The sequence below is a fragment of the Pagrus pagrus genome (genome assembly GCF_965226575.1).
Source record: "Pagrus pagrus genome assembly, chromosome: 6".
Taxonomy (NCBI): Eukaryota; Metazoa; Chordata; class Actinopteri; order Spariformes; family Sparidae; genus Pagrus; species Pagrus pagrus.
Window position 1 is genome coordinate 5,340,845 of NC_140190.1, and position 23,826 is coordinate 5,364,670.

Genomic DNA, 23,826 nt, shown 5'->3' on the forward strand with positions numbered 1-23,826 from the left:
GTTTTTATTTCTGTTTTCTGAAACATTTACCAAACAAAATAGAAAGTCTTCAGCACAGTTGCGAGGCCTCTTTCCTTCTGTACCAGTGTGTAGTATGTATGTTATCTTAACCTTGTAGCCTTGTGCCCATAGGCGGAAATCACGGGGGCACAGGGAGGTTTCGGACCCCCTTTCTAGGAAAAGAGAGATTTGTCCCCCTGAATAACATTTATCAGTGACAACATATCATTTGAAAGTTTATAATAATATGCAGTTAAAAACACTTGTGCAAATTAAAGATGTGGAACAATTTGTTTTTAAGTTTCTAAACATTGGTTCCCCCCCTCCATGTGCTTCTCAGTGGTTTGGTCCACTGCCAATCAACCTGCAGCTCACACACCTGTCCCTGTGGAGGCGTCTCAGTGTGCTGCTGGTGCTGCTGGTGGACCATAGTAAGTAGATATTTTCCAGAAGTTCACTTTAAAGAAAGGTGCTATTTTTCTCTTGTCACAAAGTTTTTAGGTTTAAGCACAAAAAATAGCTGGTTTCGGTTAGAAAAACAGTGTTTTAGCTTAAATGGCTTACTGTTTCAGTCTCCACAAACAGCTGTAGATGTCCTAAGGTCTCTGTGAAAATTCCTGGTTTTGTCGCGACAAACAGGACAAGAAAATGTCCCGGGTTGTCCTTAAAAACTTTCAGGGGTGCTCTTGAGAGTGTTTTCTGTTCATTGTCCGCCCCAACAGTGAAGTGAAGTATCTTTAGTGCTGGAAGTCAGGGTACACATACAAAATAAGAGTAGCGCACCATTTGTGATGCCAGGCCGCTGTTCTGCCATGACATTTGTTTTTGTATGTAAACTGTTTTTTAAGTGGATGGAGCCTCTGATCAAAACCAGGGTAATGTACTAAATAATATAATGGCTTAATTTCCAATAGAGGCTGCGGTTTGTGTTCTGCAACTTAAGATTTTTTAAGTTAGTTTCAGACCAAAACACTGCCTCCCTCCCAGGGTCATAAACTCTGTACTTTTGCCCCATAAATAAATCTATAAAATGTGTTGAAGTTTGTTCTCCTGAAGCATCTGGAAGATGTTACGTATATTGTTTCGGATACAGTAAACAAAAAAAAAGAGAGCGGGAGAGAGAGAAACTAGTTTGGCAGATTTCTGAACAAAGCTCCTCCACAACATCTGCTCTTCCGTTAAAAAATCTCCCAATCACACCCGAGATTAATGATGATCAAAAAACTGGCGGCGGAATGAAGACGTAAACTAATTACAAATAAATACAAGGTGACTAATCATAAGTAATCCAGTTGTGGTGCATCAGCAGACTCCCCAGCGAGAGCAGAGGGGGGAAGGAGCTGGAGTTGAGGCGAAGTGATTTCCCTCAGGCAGACATGCCATTTAAGTGTGCTCCATTGTTGTGGGTGAGATCCATTAGCCCTCACTCTGCTCCGCCACATCAAAGCAAATTCTCACATATGGATTATGTGTGAATAGTTTTTTTTTTTATATATATAATTTCAGTGAGTCTGGAACTGAGCTATTTGACATGTTCAATAAGTTGATGACGTATGAAATGTGTGTGTGTGTGCATCACGTGTGCAGCTTACGTATATTTATATGTGTGTGTGTGTGTAAACAGCTTAATGGAAGCAAGCGGATTTCATAATGGAAAAGGCCAACGTTAGCGTAACACGGAATAGTGTTGTTGTGATGTGGATTACCGAGGTCACTTAAAAGCATAAAATCAAACCCAAAATCAACTTAAAGGATAATTCTTTTTTTTTTTTTTGCAAAAATCTGATACTCAAAGGCTTCTTTGGCCCCGAGAGTCGTTTAATAAGCAGGTGAAAGTGGGAGCGCGTGATCTGCCTCTCTGGTTATCACCTCCCAAAAAACATAGCAGTGGCATGTTTCGTAATTCATTCTCCCAATCATCCTAAAAGACCCTTAAATCAAATGCAGCGGTTAAGCTAAATGAGGATGATGTTTTTTGAGTCATCCGAGTATTAATGCTGACTACATTTCCACCATGTTTACGTAGCCGTTCCGCCCAAATTCCAGTTTTAAGTGGTTCAGTCAACCTCCAGCCAAAGCTCCATTTAAATGTCACGTGAAAAAAAAGCAGAATTATCCCTCGAGATTGTTTGAGTCGTTTTTTTTTTGTAAATCTGACCATATTGCTTTTGTGCTTTGGCGATGAGATTCAGCTCAGAGTGAAGGTCTGAAGTTCACCGTGACGACACGAATGTTTGTGTTTGCTTTTCAAAATAAAACAATGTCTTGGTGACACTTTATGATAAGTATCATTAATAAATGGTAAATTTATAGTTAATTAAACATTAATTTATCGTTATTTCACTGTTAACAAACAATGAAATGCTTTATAAACCATTTATTAACCGATTATAAAGGTTTATAAACATCAGTTCTACCTTTTATAGTAATGTTTAAAGATGAACTTCATAATGTTTATCAACTATTTACAAAATATTATGAACATCCGCTGCAACTTCACAACAAACAATTGTTTATAAAGCATAAACTTCATTGTTTGTTAAATAACTATTAACTTACGGTTAATTAACTGTAATTTAACCATTTATTTACGATGCTTGTTATAACATGTTACCAATATTTGTTATATGTTGTATTTTTGTAGTTTTGAACAAAATGCACTTATTGTCCAAATTCCCAACTTAATTTTGCTAAGTTTAAATTGTTAGCATCACGGTTTAATGAGGTGTTGAGCGTGGCCTTCTTGCAACACCTTAAAGGGTAAGTTCACCCAAAAATGAAAATTCAGTCATTATCTACTCCTAATCCAAATCTCCTGAAGAACCAAGACTTTATGTTATGTTATTGTATGTGCGTCACGCGGTCGAGCTTGTGCACCCATACAGACGAGGTGCACGCTTACATTTTTAGCTTGGCGGCTAAAGCAAGGATTTCCGCATTAAAAAGGGTTCGGGCGATTTTATGTTTTACGTTTTAAAACAAGTCTCCATCTACCTCAGTCCTTTATAAAACAACTAACTGAAATAAACTTATCCTTTAACTTTGTATCTGTGACACCTGTGAGTCAGGTCTCCAAGTAGTCTTGGACTGAGATCAAATTTTTAGCAGTCGTATTGGATCAGTTACAGCGTCAGCCTCTTATCATCTAAGAAATACTGCTACAGGGAGGAGATTCCTGTCCAAACATGATCTTGAAAAGTTATTCCAATGCGAGTTAGAAGAAGCTCTGAGGCAACTACAACTTGTCTAAAACACAGAGGAAATTATATTTCTAACATACTTCCTTTTTTTATATATATGTATGAATCCTCTAGAGCAGAAGATCTCAAACTTCATCATATGAGGAGCCCTAATCTGACACAAATTAGACCATTGACTCCCTTTTTTTAAGATTTGTAAGAAGAATTTTGCTTTTACACTCATACATTTTGTCATTGTGATACTTATGGAGGACATTATAGTGAAAATGCTCTTGAACTCTGAGGTTTTATGCCCATATCTGGTACTGATTTTATTATTTACACCTGTGCTTGTGCTGTCTGGTTTACACCATTCAGATTTAAACGAGGACCTACTGTATGTTGACTCAAATATTGATATTTTGGCAATATATGTCGACAGATCCAAAGTAATTCAAGACAGAAGTCCCTCCAACACTTACAGCCTGTGAACATACTTCAGGACTCGTGTTTCACCATTAAGGAACCACTAGAATAAGAGCTACACTTGGCATTCAACACAGAGCGGTTTCATCTGGCTTTTGCAAGTTTTTCACAGCATTTTAAAAACACAAAAGTCCGTTAACTCTTCTGATTTTTGCATGAAAAGTCTCATCCTGTAAAGCAGCATTGTTTCAGGGACGGCGGTCGGCTCACGAGGGGCCCAGGCTTCACTAAGATAAGCGCATCAGCCATTACCGGGTTCCTCCTTCAGACCTATTAGGTCTTGCAAGGACTTCAAACACCAATTTGTTCTGCAAATAGCCCATTCAATTTGTGCCTGCCAAAGAGAGACACCTCTCTCCCTCTCTGCAGTAATTGAATCTTCAAAGGGACATTTTCCTCCATTTCTGTCAGGTATTAGAGTGATGAATAGCAAACGGTCATTTGAACAGAAAAGAGAGGATACATGTTTATCCATTTTCAGTTAGACGCTCATCATACGCCTTGATGATTGCAAGGCTGGAGACTGAATGGCAGCGCTGCGGGATCTTCAATGGAAGGACAGACGAGTTGAAATATCAGGCTTTTTGCATGAAAGATAAATTCTTGGGCACTTGGCGAGCGAGATCCTGTAATAATTCTTTAATTCAGATATAAAGACGCTCCTGGAATGCTTCATTGGTTAAAAAAAAAAAAAAAAAAAATGAGGGACTTTACAATGAATTTAAGGAGTCTTTTTAAATCTTCAATATTTTTATTAATTAAATACACCATACTGGAGCAAATGTCTCGGAAAATATCACAAATAAATTTCTCTTTCATTCAGCATTTATATGTTGGTGATGATCTCTACATTACTGACTATGAGCAAATTTTCTTCAGTTTTCCATGGGTTCAGGGTTTTCGAGGGGAGGGGGGACGAGGGACGACTGGAGCTGAGTGCGGAGGGTTCAGATGTACTGTAGCCACGCCTGGACAACGACATTTACATGCATACTGTACATACATGGTAGTTTTACAAATACACCAAGAGAGTGTTCATGATTTGTTTTTCCACAAAAAGCCACAGTTTTTTTTAAAACCCCCTTTTTTTATATATATGTATATACCACCAAAGAAAAAAACAAACAAAACAAAAAAAAACACATTCCCCTTTGACAACACTTAAAATATAGAAAGTGGAAACACCATGTTGCTGGGAAATGACGATAGAAAAGGAATAGAGGAAAAAATGAAAAGTTCCCGGTTTTCCCCCCAAATGTCTTTTAAACAAATATGCAGAGTTTAAAAAGTCTGCACCTCTTTAACCTCATTAGTCTTTTTCCCTCACTTCAGTCACAACATCCTCTCGTGTGTGTGTGTTATTTAATTTTCTCTTCCTCGAGAGTCCACCTTGGATTTTTGATCGGTCTCTTTCTTTTTTTTTTTTTTTATTATTCCAAGGTCACGGAGTCCTCAGCGTCCTGATTCAGGTGCGTTAAGTGCAAGTATCCGCCCGTATTTGGGGAAAAAAGCCACGGTTTGAAGGCTGAGTGTTGGGCATGGGTTGCAGAAATAAAAAGTCAGGTTTACTGGTGAGATGGGCTGGAGGAGGATTCCTGTGGGGCAAAGGGCCTGGGAGCACAGCTAAAAAAGGCCGGGGTGCTGCTGATCCACGCTGTCTCGGGTGACAATGAGTAAGGGCTAAAATGAAGGCACACATCCTGTCTTCCTGTGCGGCTCCTGCCTAACACACCTGAATAGTGAGAAAAAAAAAAAAAAAGCATTTTAAAAACTGTAGCCCGTCATTATCAGTTTCACATAATGCCATAAATGTTTCACCCTGACACATCAACTTTTTCCAGCAGCTTTGGTGTTTTAATTTATTGATCAGCCAGCCTTTGAAAACCATCTGGTGTCCCATTTACTTTGCATTAACTTAAAAGTGCATCCACGAAGCGATTCTCTTTGGTATAATTATAACCACGCTCCGACATAACTGCAGGAGGTGTTCAGTCCTATGAAACAGAAAAATGCTCTTTTCTTCTTTGCTTTCTTTTTTTTTTTTTCATGATTCTAAGGGTGATTTACTTTTCCCTTCATCCCTCAAATCACTAGGAGGGCTTCAGTCTATTAGTAATTGCAAACTCCTACTTGGGGGCTAATTAAAGTGACTGACGCTGGGAGGGTCTCACTCCCCTGGGTCAAAGCAGCTCTGTATGAGAGAGGTAATTTGTCTGTTCTGAACAAAGAGATTAGGAAGAAGCTGGGAAGAAAGCTTAATAACGGAGCATCAAATGTCCTGCGCCGCGAACAACACCAATTATGTCACGGCGAAATCGCACATAATCAAAACAATGGTCGCTAGATAACCCCCGTGTTTCCGTGCGAGCGGTGACTGCTTCATCCTCCCGCTCTCTGTTTCTACATTCAGCCTATGTTGTGCTGTTGAGGATACACGAGGTATATTGATTCGGAGAGGTGTTATCCTCCCGCACGTCTGTGTTATTCACTCAAATTCTGTTTGAGCAAAAAGCAACGAGAATGTTAGAGTGATAAAGTGCTTCAGCAGCGCGATAATTCTCCTTATTTTCACTCGCGGAGATAACAAAAGCATCCCGAGACTGTTCCCACTGAGGGATGCGTCTCTGTTTATTTAATAATTCTCTCTGCTATAATTAAAGCACCAGGGCCAATATTCAGATTGCATTTTAGCATCAATAATTCAGCAGTTTTCACTACAATTGATGTTAGCGCATAAATAAGCAATGAGGCCTCATATTTACTACACCAGCCATGCTGCAAGAGACATCGAGGGTGGGAGTAAGGACTTAAACAGACATTTAAAATTAAGCTAGATAATGCAACGGCTTTCAATTTAAATGTGAGGAGCTCTAAGAGCTCTAAGAGCTGATTTGTAGAAGTGACAAGCCCTTAAAAGGCCTGTGACGTGGAGGGAGGGAGGGAGGGAGGGAGGCAGGGAGGGAGGAGGGGGCTTAATGGAGTTCTACCTCTCCTCTACTCACAAAACCACTCAAGGTGAAATGCATGCTCCCAACAATATAATTCCTCTTTCAGTCAGAGTCTGACACACTCCAAACACCTCCCATATCTCTGTGTGTGCTGTGTGTGCAGACAAGGTATCAATAAAGCTCCTTGTTGTGAGGCAAAAATGATTATATCTCCTGCGGGCAGAATGAAGCTATCCTGAAGAATGAAGTTATCCTTCGTATATGATTAGGCCTTCTGTTTTGCTTTCACTGGAGGCATCAAGATCAAATCAGGGAAAAACCATGATGACAGCTTTCATGATATACTGGCTGCTGCAGCTTTGCCGTCTGTGTTCAACCTCGGGGCCCTGGATACATATTTCTGGCCTTGGAGTAATAACTTAGCCCAGGTGATCCCGGTCTTGTTGATACAGTAGTCAAATGCTAGGTTTAAACACAGGGTATTAATGGCGGAGAGGGTCATTTTTCAGCACAATTGGAAGTCTGGCTCGGGACAGCAAATAAATTCAAGATGAGTCAAATATGTATCTGCCCGTAACAAACCGAGTGCGAGGACAGCGGCGCAAAAAAAAATCATTTTCACATGTTTTGTGCTGACGGTTAATACAGATTTTTTCTGAGTGCGTGTCCTCCAACACCAAGAATGATGGAAAAATCCATCGGCTGTCTAAAAATAAAATTCATCTCTGCTCTGTAAGATTTAATATCCACTGCATGCCTTGCAGTGAAGTTGAATCGACGACATCAATATAAACAGAGTGAAAAATGTTGCCGTGAAAATTACAGATGTTTTTCTTTTTCCTGCTAATGACTCCAACTGAGTGATGACAAGCTTTTACTGACTTCTACTTTACTTTGAAGTCATCAGCCTCCTGCCCCTTCTAAGACTTTGAAATGAGACCACAAAGAAAACTGCGGAGCACTCTCCACCATCACAGAGCCCTCGTCATGTCTCACTGGTGCAGAGAGAGGAGGGGAGGGCGCTTACCTTCTGATCGGGCAGTAGTGGGTTCGTCTGCAGTGAACTCAAATGGCCGTTGATGAGTGCCGTGGGTCTGTCGTGTTCGCAGAACAGGCTGCCGTTGATGTAGTGGAACCGGTCCCCGGGGACGAGCCGGTTCCGGCAGGTGGAACATGTGAAACACTGCAGGAGGGCGGAAAGGACAACCGATCACAACCAGGCCTCGAGGACAACGAGGCAGCGCGAGATCCTATTATGTAATAACATCTTGGAGCACAACACACGCGTGTGAACGCGATGCATACAACAAGTGTGAGTGGTGGCTGAAGGTGGGAAGTACAGATGCAACAGCTTTTCTTGAGTAACTGATTAATTGTTTGGTCTTTAAACTCACTGAAAATAATGAAAAATGTCCGTCTGACAATGTTGTACAAAGTAAACAAAAGTCATACTTGAGTAAAGGTTAAGATTCAAGTGCTGTGTGATATAATCAAAAAGGGATAATGCAACTATTCTGACAGATATTGATCTGATTCAAGATTACAGGGAATTAAAAACATTTCAAATCATGTTGTTGTCTGAACAAACTGTTTTCTTACATCTGGGGAACAAGATTTGTAGGTTAGCACACCTGTGCAGGACTAAATACTTTATTATACAGTAATCCTGTCTTGTAACACATTTTACCTTTTGCTCCTTTTGCAAGTTGAATATTGCACTTAGCCCTTTTGCAGACATCGTTATCGTTAAAATAGTTCTCTGAATACAGTTCTTGAAGTACCTGATATTAAACGTACTTAAATATCAAAAGTCAATTATGCATATATTTAAATTTCAGTATAAACTGTATACAATTTTTTATCCAATTACTGATCAAATCAATTCATTTTAAAAAGCGCTACTTTGGTTTTGGTGCAACGTGCAACTTGTAAAGTAACTAGTAACTAAATAAATGTAGTGGAGTCAAGAGTACAATATTTGCCTCCGAAACTGTAGTTGAGTTGAAGATAATAGAGCAGAAAAAGGAAATATTCAAGTACAGGTACCTCGAAACGATACTTAAGTACAGTAGTTGAGTAAATGTATTCAGTTACATTCCATCACTGCCAGCTGATGTAATCAGATGTGAGAGAGACATTTAATTTAATGTCACATAAGACAAAGAAATGCAGCATTTCTCACAATCGAGAAGCTGAAGCCAGGAACTCCAACGTTTCTCTTTAAAAATGGTTTGTTGTTTTATTGAGCGGCAAAACTTTTCAACAGTTCACCGACCACATGAGAAACTGTGATCCAAACAAGCTATTAAATTATCGTGCGATCAATTCAAGTCAATACAACTTTATTTTTCCTGGGGAGAGCCATTGTAAGCAGCAGCTCGTCAAAACACACCATTAATTACGAGGCTATGGTCTTCAGAAGTGTTTTGTGGGGTTCCTAACTTGATCCAGTCGAAAGCTTCTTTAAACTTGAGTTTACCTTGAGATGGTACACGTTGCCCTGCGCCCTCATCACCAGTTCACTGGCTGGAATGGACTGACCGCAAGCGCTGCACGCTCCGCTGTTTCCAAATAATCTGCGAGGAAAAACGAAGAAGAAGAAGAAGATGAATAGCGGAAGTGTTACTATGACACCACGTGTAGCTGTGGCAACTGTGGCATCCGCACTGTTGTCCGTCGAGTCGTCTGACTGAATGTGCTAAGTTCACGTTTCCATTTCTAACTTGGAGAGAAAACACGAGCAAGGAGAGAAACAGGATAAAAGAAAAAAAATGAAATCATCACAATAGCGACGGAGGAATGACTCCTCCAGCGCTCCGCTCTGCACGAGCATCCAGCACCCAAACTGCATATTACTTTTTGTGCACATTTTTTTTTTTCAACCTAATAATAACCTGGAACATAAGCAATCAGGACCTAAGAGGATTTGATTGTACATCCAGGCGGAGACATAGTGCTTTTGCCATTAGGACTCCTGTGAATGCTCTGTCAGTGCCGTGTTTCCATTAGAAACCCGTAGCTACTCGGGTTGATATATAATGTGCATGGGTTAACCTTTTCAATCATGGTGTCAACACTTTAGATTTGCTTCTGCTCATCTCTTTCGTCCCTAACCTTCTCTCACTCTCTCTCCCCTCCCTCTCTTTCCGTCTGCCTCTTGATAATGAAATGCTTGCTCCAGCTTCCCTTCTATCTTCCTTCTGAGTCCACAATTTAGATTACTTCATCTCGGTGAGCAGCAAACTGAATGAAATTTCGATTTGAGCAGAAAGTAATTTACTGGGATCTGGACCCATTTGTCATCATATCTCACCGGGTGTTTGCTCTATCACTGCACTTTTCCTAAGCAATCAAATAAGACCACGGCATCTGACATGCTCCGCAGAGAAGGGGAGAGAGGGATGGAAAAAAAGAAAGGGATAGGGGGGAGTGGTTAACATTGGCGTGCGTGCATCAGATAAAGTTGTTTGGCTTAAAAAGAAATTAGCGCGAGAGAGAGGAAAAAAACACGGGAAAGTTGTTGTAAGACTGACATTTTTTTACATGCTCTGACATTCTTGAGGACAATTCATGAAAAGTATTGAACAAATTCATGCTGAGACGGAGTGAGGGGGGGAATAAATGCCTCTACCATCCCGAGCATAACCCAAGCAGTTGTTAGATGTATTGACGAACAAACAAGCCGGAGCTCTTTGCAAAGGGACACAGAAATGGCTTTCAATAAGACAGCCTAGGCAGAAGCAAATTTTGTCTTGGCATCATTTGGAAAGGCTCCATCAAAACTCAATTTCAGAAACTAATTAACTGGAGACTGTCGTCACAACACTGCCAATTCTCTGCTTTCACTGGGACAAACATGATAGCGGGGAAATGAACATATAGGCCTCGCTTTAAGACTCTTATGCTCGCGCTATGTGTGGAGAAGCGAAACTACACTTCCTCCCGCAAAAGATGTTTTCTGCATATCAAAGCCGCCTCGTTCTGAAATAACTTTGCTCAGATTTTGAAAAATATGTTTCTTCGTGTTCGTGATGAATTCTTTCCTCGAGGAGTTCCTCTCCGTGGGCAAGCTTTGTTGAGAGGTGTCGAAACAAAAGACGTTTTTTTCCACCGTAGCCTTTTATGTTTCGCCACAGTGTGCAACTCATAGCAGGTTAATTATTTTACCAGGGGATAGCTCTTGATAGTATTTGATTTAAGGAGCCAGAGCCTTTAGGTGCTCAATTAAGTTGCTATATCGGTTTGAACTTGGGCTCTAATGGCCTCCTCTGCCAGTGACCTACAGCGCTGAGGTGAAGTCGACACCCCAGGTCAGTATAATTAAGGCCAAGGGACTCTTTAATTGCAATGACACATCTGGTTCCAGCTTTTCCCCCTCCTAAATAAATCAGTGGTCGGGACTCGTTTCTGGAGGACGGTTTTATCTTGATTTATCTGTTTTCCTCCCCCAGTGGATGTGACTTTGCTACGACCAACCTGTCTGATTAAATTAAATAATAAAAAAGGGAAAAAACACATTTGCAGCTGTCTGTTGTCTATATAGGCAATGACTATTGGATTTCATTTCAGCACTGACTGCCAGGTGAAATATAGCATGGCTTGCCGCTGGGCTGTCTGGTAAATGCAGACCTCATTCACCAAGGCCTTTGAGTAGGGTAAAATTACCCCACAACAATGATTTCTGCAACACAGTCCATTAAAAATGCCTCTCTACATCAGCAGCCAAAGCACCTTAAAAGCACTAGGCCATATTGATACTGAAGCGGGGCTTTGCATAATGGCAAGAGCTGCATTAGAGGAAAGGGGTGGAGGGGCCGGGACGCGGGGATGGGGTGGGGTGGTGGAGATTGCGAGGATGAGGGAGAGGGCGCGAGCGTGGATCTGTGTTGTGTGTGTGTGTGTGTGTGTGTGTGTGCGTGCATGTATTTTGGGAGGAGGGGGGATGGGGAGGTGTGTGTGTAGGGGTGGAGAGTGGTGGTGGTGGTGGTGGTGGTGGTGGGGGATCAGCCAAATTACACTTGGTTAATTCAGAGTAACAGATCTGGCCCCAAGTGAATTGAAGGCCTTGAATTAATTCTGTTATGACAAATCAAGATAAACGTTTCCCCTAAATTGCATGCGATTTAATTAATTTCTGAGATCCCGGTTTTTTCCCCGGCCTAATAGTTCACATTCTCTTGTGCTGTCATAGTGCTTGAGTGGGCAGACTTCAAAGTGATATTAAATAACCAACTATTAGATTTACCTCACACGTTCTATTGGAAAAGTGCCATTTAATTACCTAGGCTTATTCAATTAAGGGGGACAGCATTCTCGCTGAATCCGGCAGCCACAAGTAAATTAATTCTCCCTCTACTAGCAGCCCGCAGAAATAATATCACCTCCAGCTTAAAACAACATGATCCCCACAGCAAACGCAAACTTTGGCTCAAAAGTTTTGACATTAAAGCTTTTTTTTTTTTCCGGTGGCAGCGCCGCGTGGAAAAAAAAAAAACAGGGGACGGTGCCTTGTCCCTGTGATGTTTGTGAATATTTCCTACTTGATTGATGGGAGATGGGTATCATCCCAGGCCAGGCACACAGCCCATTATGGCTGTGATGTGATGCGTTTCGACTCCTGATCCATCAAGATGAGCGTTTTCATATCACGCTGTATTAATACGAGTTTGGAAGCAAAACGGCTTAAAATGTATGTCGTACGGGGCAGTTTAGCAGTCTATTACCAAAATGAGTCTGGCCCCTTTAAGATGGGGGGGTGGGGGGTGGGGGGGGGGACAGGGGCAAATGGCCTTCGCAATAATCCCTCTTCTCTATCTGTCTTTCTCTCTTGCTCTCTCTCAAAAGCCAATTTGGTTAATTAAATGTTTTGTTTGCAGTGTGGCTCTCATTCATTTCGGACACGTCATTGGGAGCGGATACAAGCCAGGGACCAGATCTCATTAGATAAAACCCATCAGGACTAAAGGAAATGGAAGGGGACTATAATTAAAGCATTTAATTGTGTAGACTCACTGTCAGATGTTTTTTTTTTTTTTTCTTTTTCCCCCCCGCTCCTGTCTTTATCTCTACAGAGATCTCATGGTTCCATAATATGCGTTTTAGCTCTTCCACCAAGCATGCTCTCATTACAAGTGGGAAAGGTGTATCCACATCCCCCACCCCCCCACCCCCACCCCACACTTCCAATTTTAATTACGTTATAGTCCCATTATGAATGAAGTACCCCATTGACTTCCTCATCCTCTTTATGAGGTGGGTGTGAGAGCGACACAGGCACACTTTACATTCTGAATTATCCGCGCAGATTCAACAGCAGTGTTGCATGTTGGTTGTTGACTGCAGAGCATCTAGTTTAGATTATTAATGCAAAAATAAATTAACTGCACCCGAAAGCTCAGATACACAGATTTACATGTGTTTTAACAACCCTCGAAAAACACGTATTGCATAAATAGAAAAGTGATCTGAAGTGTCAAAACAGTCAATTAGTCAATCCGGTTCTACCGATTCAAGAACGTATCTGAACTTTCAGTAAAGTGGACCTGGTGCCGTCACGTCAGGCCGCTCTACATTACCAGAATGAGAGTGTCATCAGTAAGCTCTGGTTGGGTGTCTGGCACACCGACTAGAATATTCAAAAAGGGCTCTCTTTGCTAATTAAATGGTGCTTTTTTTCCTGTAACGTAACAAAGACCAGATAATAACATGCTGTACATGTGTCTCGCAGAGGAGACACGAATCTTACAAGACCAATTTTGTGTCCTTCAGTTGACCATGAACAGCAAACAGGACAGACATGCAGATGGTCTGCAGAACAACTGCTTTGTGCTCTCTGTCAACATGCCAGCCTGTCTGACCTCCTTCAGGGTAGACCAGGGAGTCTTCAACCAGGAGACTCTAATGAACACTGATGATGTTAGTACAATTTGAGACACATGTTCGGCAAGAAATACACCCAATCCTGCTGATCCTTGCATGACCAGCAAAGATCTCTGTTAATTGAGTTTTAAAGCCTTGTTTATGTCAGTTTCTAACTTGATTTGGTTTGCTTTCTTAATCTATTCCAGGACTTTTTTTAAGGAGCAAAGTTTTCTTTTCTTTTCTTCAAACATCCATGCAGGATGTCAAATAAAAATATGTGACTTGCTGTTATGTTAGAACAGCCAATCATTCGCAGTAACGATCGACGATAAATCGAAAATACCGTACGCGTGCACGACAAACTCTTCTCCTCACCTGATGTAGTCGTTTCTGCACAGGATCATGCCGCTTTTTGTGTAGCACGACGTGCCGATTTCGCCCAGCTGGGCCTGGCAGCAGGAGCACTTGAGGCATCGGCTGTGCCAGTAGCTGTCCATGGTGTAAAGGAGGAAACGGTCTGCGATTTTGCCCCCGCAGCCTGCACACCGCTTCCAGGACAGAGAACCTGTGCCCACCGGTGGTGGCTGGCTGCTGCCTCCGGGATTCACCATTGTCCCTAAAAAAACACACACACAGGAGAGACGGTGGCTGTCACACCCACAAGGTTTGTTTGCACACACACACACAACCAGGCCGGGGAACCTGTCAAAGGTCACAGGGGCTACGTTGGATCCATACACAGCAATGAGGTCATGTACGCAACACAACACAAGTGCATTTTCTATCCAATCTAAAAACCCCAGCCCCTTGAGCATGTTGTTGCATCAGCATGGTCTTTGAATGCAAAACTCGTACCAAAGCATAATAGCTGATCTCTATAAAGGGAACAGTTCTGAGTCTTACAAGGGAGCTACGAGTCATTTAGCGAACTAATCTGCCCTTGATCTCCGTCTCATCCCCGTGCTGTTGCTTCTTTGGACCTCTCATGATGAATGTCTGTTAACTGATAACCACCAGGAGCCAGAAAGGGAACAATTATGCAGCACGGGGGCTTTTTTGTCGAGCTGTCCTGAGAAAAAAAATGTCTGAAATAGCACAATACTTCAGCACCATCAATTTCTCTACTCCTACTGCGAGCTTGAATAGCTGGAAGGTGGTGATTATTGGCCCAAAACACAAAGGAAAACTGTATGAAACCCCCCCCCCCCCGGCTCCAAACTGACATGTGAGGCAGGTTTGGCTCGCCGGTCCTTGTGTTTACCAACACTTGATGCTCGCTCGGCCTTTGACCCGAGCCTGCAAATTCGATCCGCCCCCCCCTCGCAACGTGCGAAACCAATATTTACCAGCTTTCTGATGGGATGCATCGGACACGAGAGCCGCTGTAATGATGCTAAGTGTTGTAATCTCACGCGATGCAGGCAGGTTTTTTTTTCTTTCTTTTTGCACCCACAAAAAAATTAAATGTGGGTTCTTTCAGATGTAATCCTCTACCAATTTGGTCAGGCAGACTACAGGGATAAAGCCAGATCTTTGTTGAAAGGCAGGTAGGCTAATTAGAGTTGGGGAGGAGGAGGAGGAGGAGGAGGAAGGGGGGGTGCACACAGAAAAGCATTCAGTAAGCCCATTAGCGATGGCTCTTAGGGACAAACCACAGCAGTACCTCAGTGCTGATTAAATCTAAAAGGAGATGAATCAAAAAAGGGGGGCCGACCTGAAAGTGACTCCCTGGATAAACAAGACGGACCATCGTCAAGTTTCATTCAGAGGAGTTTCTTCTTTCTTTTTTTTTTTTACCCTCTGAGGGATGGAGGGGACAGGAGGAGGAGGAGGAGGAGGAGGAGGGTGGCTTTTAACTTAAATGGGCTAACTCAAGTAATTACACGGGCAGGCAATTTAGGCGCAGAGACCAAGTCATGGAAATATAAGAGAGGAGAGAGAAGAGAGAGGAGGGGGAAACATATCAGGCAGCCATGTGCTAAATAAAAAAAAGCTGCTTTTTTTTTTTTTTTTTTAAATGGAAAATGAGAGAAAACGTAGCATCACATTGCGTGTGAGTGTGTGAGGAAGAGGAGGAGGAGGAGGAGGAGGATAATGTCGCAACACTATCAAATATCATTCATAACAACAAAACGCATACCAGACAGACACAATTAGAAAGCGACGCACACAATAAGAAACAGATAAACAAGAAGAAGAGGAAGAAGAGGAAGAGGACACCCACCTCGTTTGTCTCTTTTGAGTGTAATGGCTGTAAAGTTAACGAGTTGAGACGCAGGAACGTAAACAGGTAAAGAGGAGGAGGAGGGGGCAGAGCTGCAACAGTCCCGGGGAAAAGTACAGGTGAAATGCGGACACACTATCGCGCGCGGTCGGCCTCCCACCTTCCGCGAGGAGAAGAAGAAGAAGAAAAAAAAAAAGCTCCCGCGAGCTTCAGACTGGATGTTTTTTCAACCGAGAGAAAAAGAAAAAAGCAACGCAAGAGGCGCCGAGACGAGCAAATGGAGTTATCAGATAGTATTTCCACTGGACGGTTCCCGTTTGACTGTCGCTGCTTCGCTGCTCGTTTTGTCGGAGTCCATTGCAAGAGGAGAGAAAAAATAAAAAATAGAGGAAAAAAAAAAAGGCGTGAGTCTCTCGCTGTAGTGTTCCTCAGAAAACCGAGAAGAAGAAGGAGAAGGAGAAGAAGTGCGTGTTTTTTTTTTGTAGGTAGAAGAAAAAAATGAAGGAGGGAGAAGAAGAAATAACGAGGCTTGGCAGAGAGGCTATAATTGACCGTCCTCCGGTCTGCTCTCTCTCTCTCTCTCTCTCCGTCCCGCTCGCTCTACATGTGTCGCTGACAGGAAGAAACCTCCAGTAAAAACCCCTTTTAGCCGCGTGACGAAAGCGCCGCCGCAGCCAATCAGCGCGCATTCCATTTAGCAAAAGGGGGGGGGGGAGAACAAAATCCGGCCAATCAGAGAGAGGCGGAGGTTTTATGACTCGGAAGGAGGATGGAGGTGAGAGAGAGAGAGAGAGGCGCGAGCGTCTCATGTACACACAGGTAGACGACAGTTTACAAAGACAAGACACCGCGAGACACTTACACACACACCTGTGTCCTCTTTAATTCATAATTAATATTTATAATCTTTAATTTAATGTGATGTCATCCTAATAAAACTGACATGGTCTCCATTTTTATTTTTATTTATTTTTTTTTTTTTGGTCTTTCTAAACTAAGCACGTGAGCAGGATTCATCTCACGTCTGAGTTTTAATTAGTTGACATTCAGTAACTACTTAGTTTACCGAGGGTGACTCCTCCAACCTCTGGAGACACACCGCGGCCCTAATAGCTGCGTAGTGGCGCCATCGTCTGTCACCGGGAATAATCGCAGCGAGGGCCCTGCTGTCGTTTACGACCTCATTAAGCCTCAGGTCATTGGTTTCAACACCTATTAAGGCTAATCTGCAAGACCTCGATTTGGCTGAGATCCTGTAATTCATTCATCCATCCAGCAGCACAGTTGTTGTTTTTATTTTATTTTCTGACATGATAAATGTGGAGAAGATTGCAACACCTTTTATTAAAGGTTGCGGCGCTGACATGTTTTCTGACACGATGCTGAAAGAGAAGGGAGTTCCTCCTCGTTTAATGTTCAGCCTTTTAAACCTAAAAGAGAGGAAGCGGCAGCCTCTGTGGAAAAACAAGTGACGTCTTCGGTCTGACTAACACACAAAAAAACAAAAAAGCGTTGCTATTGGAGAAAAGTTGCCTCGGAGAAAAAAGTTGTTTGAAATTCACCGGGTTGAGTGGTTTTACATGACAAAACAGCTTCATTATAAGATGCCCCCGGCTTCATTAGAAAGACATCAGATGTATAAAGATGATCTTTTTCTTGACTTTAATTGTTTAATTATTCTCGCAGCTCCGAAGAGATTGCGCTGCATCAAGCTGATTTCCCCTTTGGCAGAGCCCGATGCTACTCCACCTTGGTTTGAGGCACATTCTCCCGACACCCTCATCAAGCCTCTCACTCACTAGAACAAAAAACCACCGAAGATTGCAAAGAATATCTTTTCCACCAAGGAATGATTAATTGATATAAATGATTAAAACAGTGGGAAATTATGGAGTGAATTTGAAAAGGGGCCTCACAGGAAAAGCTTTGTTTGTTCCAGGCCTATTTTAATGAGCTTTTCATAACTGGGCAAGAGAAATTACTCTGCGTGTTCCTTTTTCTGAAGCTCTTTTGCAAAATAATTATGGCTAGTTGAAGTGAGGAGGAGGAGGTAGAGGGGTCAGGGAGCTGTGAGGAGGAGGTGGGGGGGGGAGAGGCTTTTGGAGATGAGGAGGAGGAGGTGGAGGTGGAGGGGGAGGTGTTCCCCTCAGAAAATTGATCATCTCCTTTCTCCGCTGAGATCTTTGAGTCCTGTGGCAGTTTCCAAGCAGCTGCATTATGAAGCAGACCAGATGAAAAAAAAAAACACACAACACACAAAACAATATGGCGGAACACTATTTCAATGTTTAAACAGGGACAAGAGAGCGTCAGATGTGGCTCCGAGTGTTGATACTCCCCACAGGGGTGATCTCACTGAGATGAAAAGGAGACCACGGTGCTTCATAATGAAGCTGCTTGTCCTGTGGGGAAAAAAAGGCAAGAGAGGCCACATTCAAACGCGCTGGTTAACTTCAGATTGGGATTCACTCGCTGTTATTTTCTATTAACATGACATTGAGCCACAAAGAGGAGCAGCGTTTTCAATCTGCAAGTTTACACACCGCGGGGCAATCCTCCAGCTAAACAAAAACACAGGTCACCATAACTTTCTCTCACACTCATTTTCATGGGATCACGTCGGGATTGTTTACCGGCCTCGTCCTTCTGTTTGTGATATAGCATCGCACACACACACTTTACTGCCTGTGTGTGTGTGTGGGCTGTGTGTCTGTTAGAGAGAATGATATTCAGTTCAGCTGAGCCGACTGATGAGGGAAGATAAGAGTTCAGATTATCTGCAGATAGAGACTGACCGAGCGGAGGATGGCAGACTCGGACAGATCTCCAAATGGAATCTTCTAAGTAACCGGCTACTTACCTAAAAACACATTAGGAATATTTTCGACATGTTGGAAAACACACTTATTCATCTTCTTGCCTCAAGTTAGGCTCGATCCCATTTTCCAAATCTTACCCCTACCCTCATTTTTGAGTGCCGTCTGTCCCCTTAGAACAGAGTTACAAGGAGTACTTGGCTGAAATCTCCCCTTCAAGACCCTCATACGTCATCAGTAGTCATAAAAGACTTTTATAAATACAGACGTGACTGGACGTTAGCATCCCGTGCTCCTACACTGCCAGTCTGCACTGATATTAGAGGAGCGGTACCAAGTGCAGCAACGTTGCTGCTGGGCTTTTGTTAAAGGTGCAATATGTGAGAATTGGCTACCCATCCAATTCATACTCCAAACAACTAGGGGGTAGCATATCAGCATAGTAAGCGTTAACTGCTGCTAATTGTAGCTGCCGTTAGCTAGTAAGCTTGGTTAACCGTGCAACAAGCGGGCATATTAGCAGACTCTGTCTGGGCTGGGAGCTCAGAGCACCAGGGGAAGTGTTGGTGTCGCTCCCTATCGGACTATCAGCTCTTCAGGCACAAAGTGGCTTCGGGCTAGCCAGTTAGCATGCTAACTTTGATAGAATTTGCAACAAAATACTTTAATATCTTTGACATAAATCTGTTATTTCCGTTATACTGATAAAGTTATTTCATGTTTTAAACACAAAATTCTTACATATTGCACCTAAATTTTGGGCACCATGTGCTAGTCTATAGCTAGTTAGCTAACTATGGAATGGGCCTTATATGAGAAGATCAACACTATTCTTATATCTTTATACTCAATATGACGCTAAACCCAGCTGCCAGTTAGCCTAGCTTAGCATAAAGAATGAAACATTGAAATAGGGAAAGTAGAAACAGCTAGTTCGATATCGATGCAGTATGATATGGATATGGCTGAGGACATGGTAAGCCCAGCTTACCAATAGCACTGGAAACAGGGAAATGATTAGCCTGGTTCTGTCCAAAGTCAAACAAAATCCACCTACCAGCACCTTTAAAGCTCTCTAACACTTATATTGTTACTTATCCTGTTCGTTTGACCCGCAGGTATGACTTCACCTGGTGCAGGTTTAGAATTGCCTGTGGACAGAGTCAGGCTGACTTTTCCCTCCTGTTTTCCAGCCTTAATGCTAAGCTAAGCTAGCAAAATGCTGGTGGTATAGCATATTTACTGTACATACATGAGTCTGGTATCAATCTTCTCATCTTACTCTGCGTAATTTAGCAAGAAAGCATATGAGCACATTTCCCAAAATGCCAATTTGTTAAAATCATTCTACAACAAGACCGGCTCATTCAACTCAGTGAACATTTAACAACTGAGACAGTCACGTATGAATGTTGGTGGTAAGTTTGACGACCAAAATCAAACGAATCATGACATTTCTGGTGCTTTTGTGGGATGCTGTAAGACATTTTATTCACGACGTGGCAAATCAATACACTCCGGTTCATGGTTATGGGGGTGACACAGTCATGCGATGTGTAGTCGAAATGGCATGAAAATAAGCACATTCACAATGAATAAAGACGTGTAACCAAAGCCTTCAATCGGAGTTCATGGCTGTGTCGCTTTGTCTTGTGGTACGTTCTCTGTACTCCTTTCACTCTCCCACATGGTTCCAGCTCGACTTGGGTCACGAAACAGTAAAACAGCCAGAAATGTTTTGCTCAATATTCCCCCTCTCAAAATGTGCCTCACTTCATTTATTTGGTGGTATTGATCTTGTTCATTTATTGTTTGTAATTAAACAGAAAAACAAGTGAGCTTCAAGTACATAGAAATCAACAACTCAATTAATACGCCCCTGTACGTCAGTGGGGTTCTGTAAAGCCTCTGCTCGCAAGGTCTTGATTTCATCAGCGCCGGGCTCTGCAACAACTCTGAGAAATGTGTCAGGACCAATAGAGTGATGATATGAAGATCAAGAGACAAAAAGTAAAAACAAAGATTGAACTTAAATATAAAACAGCTTATGGGTCAAAAGTTACACAGAAAAATACAGATTAGAGAGCAAGTAAGTATTAGCAACATTTCTTGGCCTTAAATGTCTTCAACATTTTGGGAAATATGATCATGTGCATTCTTTCTGAGAGGGAGATGAGAAGGTTGATTTTAAGTTCATATCTGTGCCGGACTGACTTTAAGTCAAGACAGCTTTAGCCTATCTTAGCATTACGACTGGACATGGGGAGCCTTGTTTACACAGTGTATTCCAGTTGTTTAACCTGCATAAGTACAGAAATGTAAAAGCGATTATTTTAGATTCAAGGGGAGCTATTTCTTTACAAATGTTAATAGCGAGGGGTTGCCAGCTACAGTTGCTGAACACAGTATTTGATTCTGGTTGCTGTTCAGGCAAAATGAGACCAAACCTGGCCAGATCTAATAGGTTAGTGTATGTGAAAGCTGTCAGTCATGTTGATGAACCCAGATGAATTCACCTGGTTGCCCTCAGCTCTTTGGGGCATTTTAGTGTCTTTCAGCTCATTCTTTTGGTTTGGAGGGGCGGCCAGCAACTTAACTGGTTCAGTTTAGTCTCACCACTCTCATCAGTGTAGTTTCCCACAGTTAGGCAGTTGGCAGCAAAAATAACAAAAAAAGATTGGCGAAACTCTTGCGAGATTAGTACGTGGTGTTTCTTTAATGTGCACATTGTACAAACTAATTATGTTTTAGGATGCAGCAAAGCTGTGGTTAAGATCTGGTTATGATTAGACACAAAAATATTTTGTTAGGAGACCATGGTTTGAGTAAAAATGATGGCTCATCCTCAGAAAAACGATCACATCAGTAGACTGTAAAAGCAGCTTATTATGACCTATATGTTAGGCTTCTTGTTAAGCAGCAACCTCTAGTGGCCATAGTAATTATTGCAGCAGCAAAGAAGGAAGTCTGGGTAAGAAGTCGGAAAAAAAGTCAGTGTAGGGTTAGACCAAGGATGTCGGGGACCTAACCAAAAGTCAGCGGTCTGGAAATAGATAGTTCACCATTGAGTTTTGTCAAATACCAACTCTTTGGGTCTGAATTTCAGGCCGAATATCGACCCAAAGCATTGGTATTTGAGGACCTGGGAATTAAACTCAACAGTCAACTATCTTTCTCCAGAATCAACTCCTCTACCTTTAAACCTGACCAGACGGTGATGGTATGACAAAGATCCAGTTCCCCTGTAGCTTGGGGTGGAGCAATGGTCATGTTGTTTTGGGAGCAGTGATGTATGCTGTTTTTGGGAGTCACTGACCGTCCGTCTATTGCAGGTCTGGGGTTACCATCTAGATACAACCCTGATGTTCTGAGGTGCCCATTGCTGCAACACGGCCGAACCAAAATGCTTCGCTTTGGCAAGAAAGACATGAGTGTGTTTCTTTGTCACTTTCACAGAAAATGGAAATTCAATTCCACAAAGCTTTTCTCATTTGATGCCACTCTAAACAACAGGGGATTTTTTTTTTTGCTTCCCTAAATTAACTGTACTTTAAGCTCATGTCTGCACAAAATTTGAGCTTCACAAGCACAAACCTTTTCCTGCAAAGCTATGTAATGAACCTATCTAGTCTGTCATGACATCTTTATATAAGTGTAATGGATTTTGTAGGTTTTCTGATGGATCAGGGTGCACATTTTCAAACAAGCCAGAAGCCCTTGACAGTAATGAATGTGCACAACAGAGCCAGAAATCATCTCGGCGATGGTGTGAGAGAGGGAGAGATGTGGATTGATGGAATTCAGCAACCAAATGACAGAGAAGCAAAAACAGCCCTTCCTTTAAGTGCTTTAATCGTCGGATAATTGCCTCTACACACTATTTCAGACTCTCTGCATGCGCACACGTACAAACACAAACAGAACACCATGTGCTGCCTCTAACAACATCGCTTTAATGAAATGTCGTGAATCCTTAATGAGTCTCGATGTCTTGTGATAAATTTCATAATTATTCAACCCCACACAACTGGAGTGGGAAATTCATCAGTCAAAGCAAATTAGCTGGGATCCATTAGGGTTCAGTGTCTTGTAGGGACATTCACTTTATTAGCTCCTTACACCCATTGCCATAATTGGGAGCATATTTCATTTGTCTCTAACCCCACTTTACTGAATGACCGCTCTTTCCCTTTTTTTTTTTTTTTTTTATTTACAGCGACCTGCTCCGTACTGCATAATGTGCATACAGTCGCTGTGGTCCAATACAATACAGTGTTGGAGATGATGTTGTTCCTTTGTTTAAACTGGGCTGCGTGTTGCAGAACGGCATCACTTCGCCTTCTCAGTATTTTTCTTTCACCGAGGCCAAATCTACAGGGTCCATCTTTGATAGAGTCATCGCAAACTTCAAATGACAGAAGTGGTAAGAAGCAGTGATATCTGCTGTCTTTAACGTAGCTTAAAACAAGCCAATAATGAAAGAGGGTTTTGTCTCTTTGGCGAGGAGGCAGTGGTCTGAGCACGCAGCTCCTTGTTGATCAGCGGCACACGGCGGAGGGGATAATTTCTTTAGGATGACTGATGATGGCTTCCACTCACAGATGCCTCTCTTGTTTGTCTTGGGGCTGCCTCGGGGTTCGCCTTCCCCTCGCTCCTCTCCCTCTCGCTCTGACAACCTGCAGACATCTCAGATGAGCGGCATTCTTCCCACAGAGACACCAAGTCTCAGACCTGGAAGAATGAGCAAGGCAAGTATCTCAGTTCAGTGTCGAAGCCGTGAGAAGCTGATGGTGGAGAGTGGCACTTAGTGGTGGTTCAGGTGTGTGTAAAGATTAGAGACCTTGAACAGGTGCAGGTCAAACTCCTGTGCTCTTTCTAAGTACAACTTGCATTCATTTGCAATAAATGGCGTGGAGCACTGCATGCATGGACATTTTGAGAATGATTTCAGCAGCACGACTCTCCGGTTTTCTAAAATCAAAACTTGAGATTCAATCTCAAGTTTTGGTTTGCAAGCAGGGCGAAATTACAGCCTTCGTTGTTGTTCCAATACCTAAAAGTCACGTTTTCTTGACACAGACTTTTGTCTGAGTTGTGTCTGCAGTCTGGCTTGTTATAGCTCGGCAAAACCTCACTGGAAGGAAGTCAGTGCAGATGGTTTGGTCAATAAAGAGTGTGACTTTAGAACGGCAGACCTTTTTTCCTGCCGACAGTCGACGGTTGCTTCTTTGAACAATGACCACATGCTTCCATAAATAGTTACTCTTTTGGTAAATTTAACCAAAACGTTTTACTGCCGAAGCCGGACAAAC

At 42.3% G+C, this 23,826-nt stretch overlaps 1 protein-coding gene and 1 long non-coding RNA gene across 2 annotated transcripts in view; one reads left to right on the forward strand and one right to left on the reverse strand.

Moving 5' to 3' along the window:
- The first annotated feature begins 391 nt into the window (after nucleotides 1–391).
- LOC311258994 overlaps nucleotides 392–23,826 on the forward strand; it is a 47,078-nt gene continuing 23,643 nt past the window's right edge. The window contains exon 1 of the long non-coding RNA XR_014622805.1: nucleotides 392–431. This is a non-coding gene — a long non-coding RNA (uncharacterized lncRNA). The remainder of the gene's footprint in view (nucleotides 432–23,826) is intronic.
- Nucleotides 4,397–16,287, reverse strand: lmo4b (LIM domain only 4b). The gene is made up of 5 exons (XM_084355774.1): nucleotides 15,699–16,287; nucleotides 13,850–14,090; nucleotides 9,093–9,189; nucleotides 7,641–7,796; nucleotides 4,397–5,397 (listed from the first exon to the last, which is right to left on the reverse strand). Exons 2-5 carry the CDS (start codon nucleotides 14,083–14,085, stop codon nucleotides 5,389–5,391), a joined length of 498 nt encoding a protein of 165 aa, XP_084211900.1. The 5' UTR covers nucleotides 14,086–14,090; nucleotides 15,699–16,287; the 3' UTR covers nucleotides 4,397–5,388.

Coding starts and splice junctions, on each gene's coding strand:
- lmo4b (XM_084355774.1), bottom strand. CDS start 14,085: ATGGTGAATCCCGGAGGCAGCAGCCAGCCACCACCGGTGGGCACAGGT. Junction 9,190..13,849: donor TGCAGAAACGACTACATCAG/GTGAGGAGAAGA, acceptor TTTTCCTCGCAG/ATTATTTGGAAACAGCGGAG. Junction 7,797..9,092: donor GCAACGTGTACCATCTCAAG/GTAAACTCAAGT, acceptor GCCCTCCTGCAG/TGTTTCACATGTTCCACCTG.